This window comes from Oikopleura dioica, chromosome PAR, assembly GCF_907165135.1.
Source record: "Oikopleura dioica chromosome PAR, OKI2018_I68_1.0, whole genome shotgun sequence".
Classification (NCBI taxonomy): Eukaryota; Metazoa; Chordata; class Appendicularia; order Copelata; family Oikopleuridae; genus Oikopleura; species Oikopleura dioica.
This window is the reverse complement of record NC_137293.1, coordinates 4196303-4210595: the sequence shown is the minus strand read 5'-3', so window position 1 is coordinate 4210595 and position 14293 is coordinate 4196303. Positions and strand designations below refer to the sequence as shown.

Genomic DNA, 14293 nt, shown 5'->3' with positions numbered 1-14293 from the left:
AATTTTCCAGAAATCAGCTCCAACGACTTCCTTCATCATAAAAACACAGATCGTCATTAAATTATGAAAATCAGACTTTTCATTCCGCGATTCCATAAATGACAAAAATGATGGATGGGATTCGGCTTGATTCTAGCAAAAAATGGTATGTCGAGTTATCTTTTTTTATTTGAGCATGGATCTTAGTATCATTTTTTCTTAAAAATATTTATCTGAGCGCATCAACCTGTGTTGACATCCTGAGTCAGGGTCTGAAAGATCTTAAATGAAAAGCCGCGCAGCGGCTTTTTTAAAAAGAAAGCCGCAAATCGCCTTCGAAAATATCCGTATCAATTTATATCTTCATTCAGGGCTTTTTATAAAAGATCTTTTAGACCCTGACTCAGTTTTTTTCTCAGATTGTCTAGCCAACAGGCTGATCTATCAAAGTCAGGTCCATCAAGTCTATTAATCAAAATGTCGGTCCGACTCCAAAAAACGGAATAACTGATTATGAGACTCGTTTCAATTTTAGCCCCCTGATTTATCATCGTATCAACGCCGTAAATAATTTTTCACAAGCTCAAAGACACGATTGACGAGAAACTTGTTTCGCCTGTTTCCGGTGCTGCTGGCCGGATGTCAAAATGTGAAAAAATAACGTAAAAAAATAATTTATTGGGTTTATGGCTTTAATTTTTTGAATCATTTTTGACCTCGCTAGTAACAGAGACATATTTCTCAATCGTATTCAAATATGTACAGTACTTTACAGAAGGTCAGAAGGTAAACAAATTGGCTGCTCGCCAAATTTGTGGAAGCTGCGCGAAATTTCATAACCTTCGCGTGGAGTGAGTAAGAAAATGGCACCACTGATCGCACCATTCTAGTGGCAGTAGTGAAAGATTTTTTATAAAGGTCGGTTTTGATAGATTTTGGTCTTATAAAATCCCTGCTGTGGCAAACAAAAAAAAATGAAAAATAATATTTTCATCTTAACGCTTGAACGCATATTGCGCAGATTTCTGCGCAGAGCCCCTTTAAAGCTCGATATCTCATACTTTACTTGACCAAAATTTTAAATGGACCCCCACTTTAGGAGCTCTTTTTCGATGAGGAATCAGAATCTAGCATCGAAAAAAATTTGACTTCAGGATAAAAATTTGGCTTCAGAACAAAAATTTCCGATTCTTTCGAATTATGATTTTTTAGCTTTTCAACAGTTCTGAATTAATTTTTCCGTCGATGAAAATTTTTTTCCACGTTTAATCGCATTATTGCATCGAATTATATCATTCGTATATATGTATTTTGTACATTTGTATTTGCGATCAATGAAATTGAAAAAAATTGGAAAAAATGGTTCATTTTCGAGTAACTTTAGAAATCATTATTTTTACCGAGGTTCGGGTTACGGTTAGGATTTTAAACTATTATGAGCTTGTTTGCAAGCGTCTGAGCTTCATTCTGGTAGCTTTGATTTTTTCAAATCTCGACCACAATCGTCGCTAGAGCGCTCTAAAGGTGCTGCGCAGAAATCTGCGCAATATGCGTTCAGCAGGAAAAAATTTTGTGCGTTCATGCGTTAAGGAACCCCCGTCAGCTTTTTGCTCCGAAAAAATGAAATCTTTTAAAACACCATATTTTTGTTTCTTAATACGTCCTCAAGTTAAACTTGCTTCAAAAACTTGATAAGACGAAGATTTGACCAAGAAAAATCAACATTTTTGCCAAAATTAGGGCAAATTCCTCAATTTTCGGCGAAAAGTCCGATTTTCAAATGCGATTTTGGGGGTGAAGGAGTCGAGATAGACCCCCAAAAAATGCAGCCTCAAAATCGTTTTTTGACCCGTACAATCCATTTCCGAGGTCAAAATTTTAAAATTCCGAAATTTGATTTTTCAAAAAAAGCTGACGGGGAGGTCCTTAAGATCGTTTTATTCTGCTAGAGCCAACCTTCTGGGTAATAGTTTTCTTTTTTTACTGTCATAGATTTTTATAAGAAAAACAACAAATTTAAAAAATTTTAATTTTAATAATGGTTTTCGGTTGATGGCCACTAGAAATAATGCTCATTATTTCGCATCATATTTTTGTATAAAAAGTACAATATTTCAAAATCGATCCAATCTACCTGGGTTTGTAAGGATAAATCAACCGGTACTTTTGGCTGTAGCAAGATGCGCTACCATCATTCCATTTTCGATCTATCATTGTTGATATCAACCCTCAAAAATGCGTCTCCGAATTTTTGGCGCGCCCTCGGTCTCGCTCATGGGCGCCCGCGAGTGTTTTTTACTCCACGCTTATTATTTTTTATTTCTCCCCTCGTTAGCGACCAGATAAACCTAGTTGCTTATCAATAAAAACCAACTCCTTCTTTTTATAGTATTTTCAAGTTTTTCAGAAGAAAAGAAAGAGAGGGAGAGATTCAAAGAAAATGAGATTTTTGGAGCGCTAGAAGCAGAAAAAGGTTGAAAATGAAGATTCTTCTCGCTTTTCTAGCAATTTTCAATTCCGCGGCGGAGAAGCGAAGCACGCGAAATCGACGAAATCTTGTTCCAATTTTGGAAAATCAAGATGGAGTAGCGCCAAATGGATCACGTGAGTTATTTTTAAAGTCGGATAAAACTCGTATACCGGAGATTTCTCTTCTTGGAGGAAAAGCTAGGGATTTTAAAAGTAAGGAGGAACGGGTGAGAAAGTGCCGGGCTGGATTTCCACGAGAGAGGACATGAAAAATTAGCCAAGGGTGGTGATTTATTTTGATTCGAGATTGGGTCGACTAGACTCAACTCGAATAACCTTTTCAGAACATGAAAAATTGAAAAAAAAACCATGACACTTATGAGTATAAAAATTCGTAATTTTAAGAAAAAACCATAAATCTTTTACAAATTTTCGAAACCGACAAATTTATTTTCAGAAAATTATGATAAAATAATTTAATCCATGAAAACCATTCTTCTAAAAGGGCAACCATATAATATGGACCATATTATATGGTCCATATTCTACCTCTTATTAAAAATAAAGAATCTATCAAGCTGGAAGATGGCCAAAGTCTGACCAAGGTCATGAAGGGTGCGGAAGCGTCGTGGATAAGATCCAATCTGACAAGTTTTCTGACGCTATAAACACGCGTTTTCACACCGTTGGACTGCTGCCAATCTCCCAGTACCAAATCTGATTCTTTCCAAATTTATGAGTCTTATCTTTTCCAACCCTTTTGTTTTGGAATTCCTCTTTTTTTAATCTTTTCCTAAAGTCCTGTTAAAACTGACTCTTTTTCGTCTTTGAGAACAAAAATTTTCGTCTGAAAGCGCAAAATTCTTCGATTATATCATAAATAAATATGACAAGAATTATCTCAAGGTTGTAAAACTGCCGCACTTCCGGCAATTTTCAAATAAAGAGGGATTTTCTTGAAATTTTCATGACCCTAAACGCTCTTTGACAAAAACATATGTTGTGATAATCGGGCTGATCCATCAAAATAATCGAAACCGGAAATTAATCTTTATCTTACTTTTTTCATGATTACTCATGATAATTGAACAAAATGACTGTAAAAATGTTCGATTAGATCAATAATTTTTGAGATAAAAGCAATTCAATTAACCGCGGAAGTGTCATTTTTTCATGAAAATTTACATCTGTGGGATCGACTTTTGCTGTTTTAATTTTCTTAAGCGGGTCTGTTCTTCGAATTTATCACGAAATCCAATTAAGAAGTAAACCAAACAATCCTCAAGTTCGTTTTGTCTGTGGAAACTCAAGAGTTAACCCAGGTCCAATTCAATAAATTTAAAAATTCCCTTCTTCGAAAAAAGCCTTTTTGCGTCCAAAATGGAGCATTATCTCGACCGCTAGAATTTTTCGCGGTCGGGGCTGATCAGTTGAGATCAGCTTGAGGGAAAATTCCGATCAGTGCCTAAATTTGGCACCTTTTTTTTTGAGCGATGAAAAGGGAAATTTCAAATAACAAAATAAGCACACGTGTTTATAGCTGTCTTCACAGATGCATGAAATATATTTTTTCTAAAATAAGAATGAAAAAGAAAGTTTTAAAAGCAAATTCTGAAATTATCGATTTTTTCTATAGTAAATTCTTAAACTGTCGATTTTTTCTTAAGAAAATTCCTAAATTTTCAATTTTCCAAAAAAGACCTTTTTGCCGAATTTTTAAATTTTTTTTGCCTTTTTTGTCAATTTCCACAAAAACTAAAGAACAGCCTCTTTTAAATTATGTCTGATCATAAAATCATAAAAATTCAGAGTGCCGCCGGGTAAAATACGACGTCGTGTTCAACGTTGACAGCTCGGCTTCTGTTGGCGATCAGGCACGGGATAATCTTCTTTCAAAGCTGACTCCGAATCAAGTGGCGGCAATTATCTCGTTTGTAAGGATTTCGAAAAGGTTCGCCAATGGATTGGCAAATTGGTCGACACCTTCGACATCGAAGAAGATGGCGGCGGAACCAGAGTTGGAGTCGTCATTTATTCCGACGCGCCGAGGATGGAAATTTCGCTGGGAAATGGATTGAGCAAAGAAGACTTGATTAAAGCGATCCATGTAAGAGAGAATAACCTCTTTATGTTGTCTGCCAGTGATAATTGCCCATGACCCTTGTGTTGATTTTATTTGCTCAGAGTTTGATGTACGAGCGAGGGAACACGCTGACTGGAGAAAGTATCCGCTTCGCTAGCGAAGTTGCCTTTGCCGAGACTTCCGGCGCCAGGTTTGTCTCCTTCTCCCAATTATGTCCTTATCTGACCTCAGAATATAATGAGCGTTTATTTAGAGGACTATCAGAGGGCATCAATAGGATTATGATCGTCTTAACGGATGGGAGGGCACAGGACAATGTAGCTGGGCCCTCGGTTATTGCACAGGAACGGCTTTTTTGTTTTGAATAAAAGACACCATAATTATGTTTTGAGAAGATATTATAAGAAAAGTCTTAAAAAGGAAGATGGAATAGTTGTCTACGCCGTCGGAGTCGGCCATGCAATCAAAGACGAGCTCGATGAGATCGCTTCAAAACCCACCCATCGCCATAAATTCTCCGTTTCTGACTACAGCGCCATTGAAAGTATACGGTTAGGGTTTTCGATAATTCTTTTAGTAAAAATTATTGAAGGTCGAGTTTGAGAAGAACAATTTGCATTCATTCTATTTGCCCGAATATGTCGACTGATAATATTTTGGAGAAGATTGGCTATCTCGATGAGAAGAGTCATTTAGGATTTGACTTGCTGCAGATGTTTACTAAATTCGGTAAGATTTTTCACGATTTAACATTTTTCAACAATTTCCGGAGTTGGGGTAATTAACAATTCTACTGAATATTAATATATACTATCGAAAGTGGTGACGCAAAAAAGATCTATGTTTTCAGTATTTTAAATCTCTTTATGGTGTTTGAAAAAATTTCAGCGGATGAATCAACGCAGCGATCACTAGAAAATCTTCTTGGCGAAACTTCATCTCCTTCAAATCTTCTCGTGAATCGAAAAAGAACACATGAAATCTTTCCCAAGGGTTTACCAGATCAGTATACTATCGTATTCGTCTATGACATCTCAAAAGTGAAGAGAAAATCATGGGTTTTGGGTTTTACTTATTTTGAAAATTGACTTTTTACTTAAAAAACATGTTGAAAAACCTAAAATATGGAGAGTTCTTGAAATCAACGATGAAAATGGCCTCACACAGATGGTCATAAAAGTCGATTTCCGAAACAAACTGGTGACTTTTGGCGGACTTGGACTTGACGGACGCGAAACAAAGGCCAAATTTGATCTTCGGAAGTTCAAGAAACTCGAGCCTTTATTTCAACCCGGGCGGCACAAGGTTCTGATGTCCGTCAATGCGAACTCGGTATCGTTGTATGCCGATTGCGAGCATATCGGGATCAGAAAGATGCGACAAAAGGATTCGAACATTTCGTTGAATGGAATCACTCATTTGTCTGACGAGACTTCCCATGTCACCCTAGATAAAATAAACATCTTCTGTGATACTGAAGCTGCTCTTAACTGTAAGTACCAAATATAAGCCTCTCTGTCTTAGGCATCTTCTCTCATCGTCAATTCTAGCCGAGCGTTTTTGCTGCGAGCTTCCAGACAACATTGATTTCTGCCCTCTACGGACTACCACTCCTTCCGCTCCCCTTCCTACTTCCATCCCTCGAAATTTGTACGCTGATCAACCCCCAGAAGATGCCCTTCAGCTTTGTGACTGCCCTGCCGGGCCCCCTGGACCAGCTGGACCAATCGGACCACCAGGTTTTCAAGGACCAGAAGGACTGAGCATAACGGGACCTGCTGGACCGAAAGGAGAAAAAGGGGAGTGCGAAATTATCAAACTCGAACCACTTGTTGGAGCACAAGGCGAAACTGGCCCGAAAGGACAACGAGGCGATCCAGGTCTTCCTGGCATTCCTGGTAGTTTTGGCGATGCTGGAAGACCAGGAGAAGATGGTGATAAGGGTGACAAAGGCGCTCGCGGAGATATTGGCCCTGTTGGACCTAAAGGAGAAGATGGCCTGATTGGAAAACCTGGCATCCCTGGTGCTGTTGGCCCGATGGGACCTGCTGGAGAAAATGGAAAAGATGGATTACCCGGCCAGAAGGGCGAACCGGGGGATATCACGGAAATCACCGGACCGATCGGACCAAGAGGTGAAGATGGTCCTCAAGGACCAAGAGGATTACCTGGTCTTCCGGGACCACCAGGTCCTCCTGGGCAAGTGGTCATTCAAGAATCACAAGAAGAAGAGAAAAATTGCTCCTGTCCAGCTGGACCTCCCGGCATTCCAGGAATCGGTTCAAAAGATGATTTCATAGATAACGGAGCATTATTACATGCAGTTATTGCGGATCATAAAATTTATTACTCTGCACCGCGAGTATAAAGTCAAAAATTCCCCCGTTTCAAAAGCAAAAAAATTATGAGATGAAGCAAAATGACTGAGACACCAGACTACCTGTTGGAAATTACTGAAAGTGTTTCCTCATATAGAAATCGATAATAATAAAATGAAGCACTGAAATTTGAAATTCTCCAGTAATTTGTCCCCGCTTAAAACTAGTCTTGATCTGTATTTGAAATAATAAATTTATTAACCGAGAAAGGTTTGCCCGGACCAGAAGGTGATGCAGGTCAAAAAGGTTCTTCTGGCTCAGAAGGTCCAAAAGGCGAGCCTGGTGTCCAAGGAAAACAAGGTGACCAGGGCATTCAAGGAGAGAAAGGCGAGCCAGGTGCTCTTGGCCTTGAAGGTCCTCAAGGGATAATTGGCCCAGAAGGAAATCCGGGCGCGCGAGGCGACAAAGGCGAAATCGGCGAGAAAGGAAATCCTGGAGAGACTGGAATAAAAGGACAAAAGGGTTCCCCTGGGCTGCCCGGCCAAGTTGGAGCTCAAGGACAAAGCGGCCCACCTGGCGTTCGCGGTGACACTGGGGATAAAGGCGACAAAGGAAGCGTGGGAGTCCAGGGATTTGATGGAAAAGCTGGAAAAGATGGACAAAAAGGCGAGCCAGGAGTTGACGGAAAAAGCGGCAATGATGGAGTACCTGGATTGCCGGGCGTGTCTGGCCCAGCTGGACCTAGAGGCCCAATTGGTCCGAAAGGAGAAAGAGGAGATGAAGGAATTCAAGGGCCACAGGGTCCGTTCGGGCCAAAGGGAGACAAGGGAGTGCCCGGGACGCAAGGACAACATGGTCTGCCCGGACCACCTGGATATCAAGGGCTGATTGGACCACAAGGTGACGATGGACAAAAAGGAGAACCCGGACCGATTGGACCACAGGGGCATCCTGGCGCAACCGGACCAGCTGGAGAAACAGGACGAACAGGTGCCAAGGGAGATGAGGGACCAAGAGGCAATCCTGGATCGAATGGTGCTCAAGGTCGACCAGGAATTCAAGGCCAAAAGGGAAACAATGGAATGAACGGCAAACCTGGAGAAAAAGGATACAAGGGGCATCAAGGCAACCCCGGTAAGAAAGGCGACAAAGGTGACAGTGGCTACACCGGACCAAGAGGACCAATGGGTCCCCCAGGTTATGCTGGGCGGCCCGCGACACTTGATCGGTAAGAAATTGGAAATTTATCTAAAAAGCTGGAAAGAACGGGATAGATTGATCGATTAGGTTCTAAATCAGTGTCAGCCCGTCAAATATATCAGCGTCGCGAAAATATCAAATTGCGCTGATTTGGCTAAACGATTTTTTAAGAGTCGACATTGAGCGGCAAATCCAGGATTTGGTTGATATTTCTCTTGAACGTGAGCTTATGGTACGATACCCTTAATCTTAAGCGCCGGAATAAACTTTTCTTGTTAGGTGAAAGTGAAGGAAATGGTCAACTCAAAAATGGATGAAATCATTCACCGAGTCCTGAAACGAGCAATTCCGGAAATCACCTATCAGCTGATTGAAAATGGAGGCAGACATCCTTATCAATCCGATGAGCCTGGGCGATCAAATAGAGATACATTAGCGGATAGAAATGACGAGCTCGCGTGGAATCCAAAAATGAAAGACTTTTTCTTTGGCATGCCTGGTCCCCCCGGGCCGCCCGGAGAACCAGGTCTACCGGGAATGGATGGGCTGCAAGGAAGACCTGGTGATCCTGGACCAATCGGACCGATGGGAAAAGATGGGAGAAAAGGAGATCAAGGGCCTCCAGGAAGGGATGGAAGAGATGGAAGGGGAAGAAGAGGAGACAGGGATCTCCAAGGTAAGAATTGTGCAGATTTTGAATTTAAAAAGAAAAGGCTCATTTTCAAAATTTTTTATTTTAGATATCATTCTTCAAATAGCACATTTTGATAAAGAGTTTTTCATTATTCCGGTTTTTATACTTCATGGGGTATTTTCATTTCTAAAAAATAGAGAAAAAATATTGATTATTGAATGATTGATTCTTATTTATATTCGAAATTCGATTTTTATCAGTAAAGAATCCGAGAACTAGAGCGTAAAGAGCCTTATCTTATTTTTCCAACCATAAAATCTAACAAAATCTGATCTTCATCTTTGCCTTGAAATTTTTGTCTAACCCTTCATTTCATAGCCTGGATTCGAAGACGTAAGTAGCTTGGTGCAAAAAATATAGCTTTGAATCATGTTTTATTCGCGTATCAAATGAATAAAAGATATCACAGCACTGTAACTTGCTCTAGAAATACTTGTGATATCTTCTTTTGATACACTGGCGGTGATTTTATAAACCAGTATACTCTACCTACTAACCTCTGTCTTCGAATAACTTCTTTATCGACAACTTTAGATGGAGAATACGGACCACCAGGGCCAGTTGGCCCGCCAGGACCGCCTGGACCGCCAGGGAGAAACGGCGCTGATGGAAGAGATGGTCGCGCTGGAGACGTAAGATATATCATTGGGAACTTTTTAACCGGTCATTTTTAGAAAGGAACCTGTGACTCGAATTACTGTTATCAAATTGCTCGTGATGTCGCTCAATGTAAGTTATGGAAGAATTTCTTTTGAGAAACCATAAGTCGCAAAAATGATAATTCTTTATCTATTTATTTTACAGTGATTTACACGAGCCAAACTGTACATAATTCAAATCCCGTTTAACCTCTCTATTCATTTTTTAGCTATTCATCTTCAAGGATACCCATAAACCGCCAAAACCTCGACAACTTCTGAAAATTCCAAGTCAACAGCATCAATGAGGATCACCAAAAGGATTCTCCCTTAGAAAAAAATCTAACAAATTCTGACAAAAATACTTAAAATTTCTTCGCTGCATATAAAACACTCACACAATTGTACAGAAAATAAGCACTGCGTCAAAACACACAAAATGTACTGTAGTTCAGCAACTCTTTTTATTGTTTGTAAATTCTGGTACAATATACATTTCAAAACATATACAGTCGTGTTTATCACTTTCTCAGGGTCTGGTTATCACGATTTGAGGGCGCTTCTTCGCGGCTTTCTAGAAGTCTTCTTTGTCCAGGATCTTAGAAAATTGAAGAAAGTTTACGAAAAAACATTTTGTTTTGTAGTTTTTCAATTTTCCTGATATCGATTTGAGCGAGAGGAATAAGTTTAATAGTCCAAAGAGCACAGCTCCAGCGGCAGGAATGATGAAGAAAAATTGACCGATTTCGAAGCAAGAAAACGGAGTGGGGATTTTGTTGTCCTCCTTGATTTCAATGCACCTAAAGACTCGAGTTAACAGCTTTCATTTGTGCTAACCTGAATTGTGATTGAAGATTTGTCCGCCCGAAATTCATCAAAATGTAGACCAAAAAGCAAATCCAAGAAGTAAGCCCGAGTACTCCCGAAATGCCAAAAAATATCATCTCCTAAATATTTTTTTTTTTTGATAAAAAGCTTTCTTGATTGGAATCATACTTTTGTTCGCTCTCGCTCTTCGGTCAATTTCGAGAACCACATGACCATGTTCCAAAGAAATCCGAGGAGGCCAAAGACGGCAAAGATGATCAGAAAGATCGGGTACCCAAAGGTTGCTGGAATGAATGGAACAAAATAGAGGCCGATGAGAAAAATTTGAAGACCCTTGATGCTCAATGAATCGAGGATGATCCAGCCGAAGTGGTCCATTGGTTTGAGGTTTCGGAAGATGAGTAGGGCAAGAGAAGCGAGCATGAGGACGATGATCAGAATAATGAAAGTAGTTGAGAGGTCGGAGATGACGCGTTTTTGAAGGTAAATAGACAGAACAGCAGCTAAATATAAAATAAACCCAATTCTATTTTTGCGTAGAGAGCTTAAAAATCCGACTTATAGGAGCTGATGATAATTTAACAGCTATAATAAATTAATCAGAAAGGAAGCGAGAGACTTAAATTTAAATGGCTAGAACTTTAACATTCCGTTATGGTGCTCATTCATAACTTTCTACAGGTCAATTGGAAAATTTAAAAACAAATCTTCTAGTTCACTATGTGTAGCAAACCTGTTGAGCAAATATCCAAGAATATGAACAGCGATTCAAGCAAAAAGAAGATTCTCTCCAACGAGTCTTTCTCCTTCTGTTTCTGTAGCAAGTCCTTCGCCAATATCCACAAAATGAAAACCAAGGCGATCCCGGGAATCGCATACGGAAGATATTCAGTTTTCATCGCACTTCCTGCGCTAGAAATATCGGTCTCGAGATCTGTTCGTGGAGATCTGACGAGACATCCGAGGATTTCTTTCGTTTTATCGATGACTTTTCGGTCCAGTGGGTCTTTAGAGCTTATTGTGATCGTTTTCGATGCAGAATCGAGGAATACTTCTGTATCGCAGGGGTCTAGCTGAGCTTTGAGAATTTTGACAGCCAGTTTTGCATCCGTGCAGTCCTTGAAATCTTCTGAAATGATGAATTTATGTGTCGTTTTTTCGCATTTTCTTAGAGAAAACGGATAAATCGATGATTTTCTCAAAGAATCGTAAATCGGCTGGTCGGAGATTTTCAAGTATTTGATGCCAATCATTTCTAAATGTGATTGCAAGTCCTTTATCGAGAATAAATCTTCCGGATAAGATAGTCGCAGTTCGTAGAGAAGAATGTTTTCGTGAGGCGTCTTTATCGGCGTAAAAATGAGTGAAGACCCCAAAACAGATGACTTTGAAATCGGCATCAATTTGGGGAGACCGATTCCGGAACTCAGCCCGTCTTTATCTTCCACCAGAAGATATGCGAGATTGTTCAATGCGGGGCTTATGTAGTCATTGGCAAAGACGATCTCAAGAGCTGTAAAATTGAAGCCAAGCAGTTTTGGTGCATACGAGTTTTTCGGGAGAAATATCTCAAATTCTTTTTGCGCCAAATTGAGAATGAGCATCTCAGTTTTCTCGCAAATTTCTTTCTCCTGGAAGAAAAAATAGTCGACCAACACAATGCCGTTCTCGTCGATTTCAACCCCACTCTTCTCAAAGCAATCAACATCCTCAATCATGACTTGCTCAAGCGGAACCAAAAGCTTCTTGAAATCGAAGAATTGAACAACCGAATCGACGAGATATTCTGGAGTCAGTTCAAAATGAGTACGGAGAAGAATTTTCTCATCGGAAGATTCTTCGATGATTTCGGTTTTGAGAAAGTTGAAGTCTCGTGGATCGTTTGGAAGTTCTGACAGTCGAATCGCAATTGGCTCAGCTGATTCTGAATGCATTTTTAGGGAGATAGGAACCTTATTTTAACCCGGAGAAATTGACATTATTCATGTTGCTATTTTAATCTTTTAATTTACGAGAACCAACACTTCTTCAAACCGCATTTCGACATAATAAATGAACTTCAAAGTCAGCTCTTCAAAAAGTAGAAAGCGATTATCGTAAAATGAAGATCACTCGAGCTAACTGACATTTATAACTTGTTTCACCTTTAACTGGACGGATCGTAAAGCTCAAATGCTTTTGCGACGAGTCGAAGGGACTCTCGCTGGAGATTTCCATTTCGTCGATGTGGTAGACGTCCAATTCGCTGTTTTGCTGAGAAAATTATGATAAAAATAGTTTTTGTTTATTACAGACAAAACGGAAAATTCCGGAAGTTTTTTTTATGGGGAAAAGCGCCAAATCTCCGGAATTGTCCGAATTCTACTTGAAAAATTTTTGAAGGGTGTCAACCTGAAAATAGGCTTTTTTAAGTGCTGCCGATGGCTTTTTTGGCTTTTCTCTGATTACTTTTCTGAAAATTATTCGTTTTTTTTCGCAAAAAGGTGGTCCAACATAGAAAATAGACCTCTCAGTTGAATTTTTTGTTTGAAATTTTCGGAATTGTGCGCTTACAAAATTTTACCAATTTCCCTCAAATCTCCGGAATTGTCCGTTCCGGAATTGTCCGTTTTGTCTGTATCTTAAAACACCTTTGCTTCGTCTTCTTTCCCATCGATGAAATTGAGCGTGACGACGACTTTCGTCCCCTCCTCGACTTCTTCGTCAAATTGTATGATCGTCAGTTCGTCTTCGTCTTCTTCGCCAATTGAGGCGATGAGCTCGTCAAAATGGTTTGGCAGCTCTTGTCGCATAAAAACGCCGCTCTCCGTCTGATCATCTCCTATTGCTTTGACTTTGATCTCGACTGGCGGCTTTGAGATTACATATTTTTCCGACGGAAAGCCAAGCTCGTGAAGACTGATTCGACCAGCTCGGTAATCTTCGAAAGGAAAGACGCCTTTTGGAAAGTTGTACGTTTCGGTTTTTCGGCAAAAGCTAAACACCATAAATTTCAACAACTCTGAATCTTTTTATATTCGATTCACATAGAAAATTTGAATCAAGTACTAAATAACCATCAATATCTACTATATTTTGAAAGAGATGGACCAAAATTTTTTTAAAATCAAAATCAGGGCTCTAAATCTGAGGCGAAAAATCGAAACTAACTCATCAGTAAGTACACATCGATAATTTGAAATTCTTTCTAAAATTTTTTGAACTGAATCAAGTAAAACTTACGTATTTTGTTCGAAATATATTCGTATTTCTTAGAAAAATGAAGACTTTTCGGACTTTTTCGGATTCTAGTGGTCAGAAAATAAGTCTGTAAGTAGTCTGGAAGTGGTCCAGTCTTCTCGGACTTTTTGGACATCTCAGTCTTTTCGGACTAAGACATAACTTATGTCACATAAGTCTGGAAGTAGTCCAGCTTTTTCGGACTTTTCGGACTAAGTCCGGGGACAGAGCCAAGTCTGGTCTGGTTTAGTCCAAAAATTTTCTCAGCCAAAAAATCAGAAGTCTGGTCCGTCCGGCCGGACAAGACTTGACGAACTTCGGACTTAGTCCGAGCCCGGACTAGTCTGTTTAGAGCCCTGATCAAAATAAAACGATCCTGAATTTATCAAAATCGGCTAGAAAGAATACCTGAGCCGAGGTAAAATAGCACGAATTCTAGAGCAAGCATCTTCACATTTTTTTCTATCTTCTAGGGAAAAAATCTCTTCTGATGACTGATCTCTGGCTTTTTTTGATATACAAGGCTGGTATGGCAAGAAAACACGCGTCTTATCTTTTTAACGACGAGCTCAAAGACAACACATTTATGAGTGCTGGGAGTCCATTTGATCTCTCAGTCCGCGCCGATTGCCATAATTGCGCCTTTCTCCTCCATTTTACGAATCATCAAATCCTCTCGGTCAATATCACTCCTGCTCTTTTTTTCCCGAAAATAAAATGAAGAAAGAAGAAAAACAAAAATATAAATCCGCTCTTCAGATCTTTGTTTCGCGCTTCATTGAGAAAGGGAGACATCATTTCAAAAGGGCAAGTTTTCGGAGCCAATTTGAAGTACGAGAGCCTTTTGTTAAAAGACTTATTTCTC

General features: G+C 39.7%; 3 protein-coding genes across 3 annotated transcripts; 2 read left to right on the top strand and 1 right to left on the bottom strand.

Moving 5' to 3' along the window:
• The first annotated feature begins 4259 nt into the window (after positions 1-4259).
• LOC145701333 (collagen alpha-1(XXII) chain-like) lies at positions 4260-5619 on the top strand. The gene is made up of 6 exons (XM_081778554.1): positions 4260-4555; positions 4633-4721; positions 4785-4880; positions 4927-5082; positions 5124-5260; positions 5420-5619. The coding sequence occupies exons 1-6, from the start codon at positions 4499-4501 to the stop codon at positions 5617-5619; spliced, it is 735 nt and encodes a 244-aa protein (XP_081634680.1). The 5' UTR covers positions 4260-4498.
• Positions 5620-5656: 37 nt separating this feature from the next.
• On the top strand, positions 5657-9677 carry LOC145701332 (uncharacterized). Its single transcript, XM_081778553.1, has 9 exons — positions 5657-6023; positions 6082-6810; positions 7120-8077; positions 8221-8281; positions 8329-8725; positions 9062-9076; positions 9278-9375; positions 9418-9472; positions 9612-9677. Exons 1-9 carry the CDS (start codon positions 5699-5701, stop codon positions 9635-9637), a joined length of 2664 nt encoding a protein of 887 aa, XP_081634679.1. The 5' UTR covers positions 5657-5698; the 3' UTR covers positions 9638-9677.
• Positions 9678-9955: 278 nt separating this feature from the next.
• Positions 9956-13196, bottom strand: LOC145701331 (uncharacterized). The gene is made up of 6 exons (XM_081778552.1): positions 12840-13196; positions 12354-12462; positions 10943-12133; positions 10378-10712; positions 10219-10328; positions 9956-10181 (listed from the first exon to the last, which is right to left on the bottom strand). Exons 1-6 carry the CDS (start codon positions 13194-13196, stop codon positions 9956-9958), a joined length of 2328 nt encoding a protein of 775 aa, XP_081634678.1.
• Between the last annotated feature and the right edge of the window lie 1097 nt (positions 13197-14293).

Coding starts and splice junctions, on each gene's coding strand:
- LOC145701333 (XM_081778554.1), top strand. CDS start 4,499: ATGGAAATTTCGCTGGGAAATGGATTGAGCAAAGAAGACTTGATTAAA. Junction 5,083..5,123: donor AGCGCCATTGAAAGTATACG/GTTAGGGTTTTC, acceptor AAATTATTGAAG/GTCGAGTTTGAGAAGAACAA. Junction 5,261..5,419: donor GCAGATGTTTACTAAATTCG/GTAAGATTTTTC, acceptor AAAAAATTTCAG/CGGATGAATCAACGCAGCGA.
- LOC145701332 (XM_081778553.1), top strand. CDS start 5,699: ATGGTCATAAAAGTCGATTTCCGAAACAAACTGGTGACTTTTGGCGGA. Junction 6,024..6,081: donor TACTGAAGCTGCTCTTAACT/GTAAGTACCAAA, acceptor CGTCAATTCTAG/CCGAGCGTTTTTGCTGCGAG. Junction 8,282..8,328: donor CTCTTGAACGTGAGCTTATG/GTACGATACCCT, acceptor TTTTCTTGTTAG/GTGAAAGTGAAGGAAATGGT.
- LOC145701331 (XM_081778552.1), bottom strand. CDS start 13,196: ATGGTGTTTAGCTTTTGCCGAAAAACCGAAACGTACAACTTTCCAAAA. Junction 10,329..10,377: donor AAGAGCGAGAGCGAACAAAA/GTATGATTCCAA, acceptor AAAAATATTTAG/GAGATGATATTTTTTGGCAT. Junction 10,182..10,218: donor AATCTTCAATCACAATTCAG/GTTAGCACAAAT, acceptor TCGAGTCTTTAG/GTGCATTGAAATCAAGGAGG.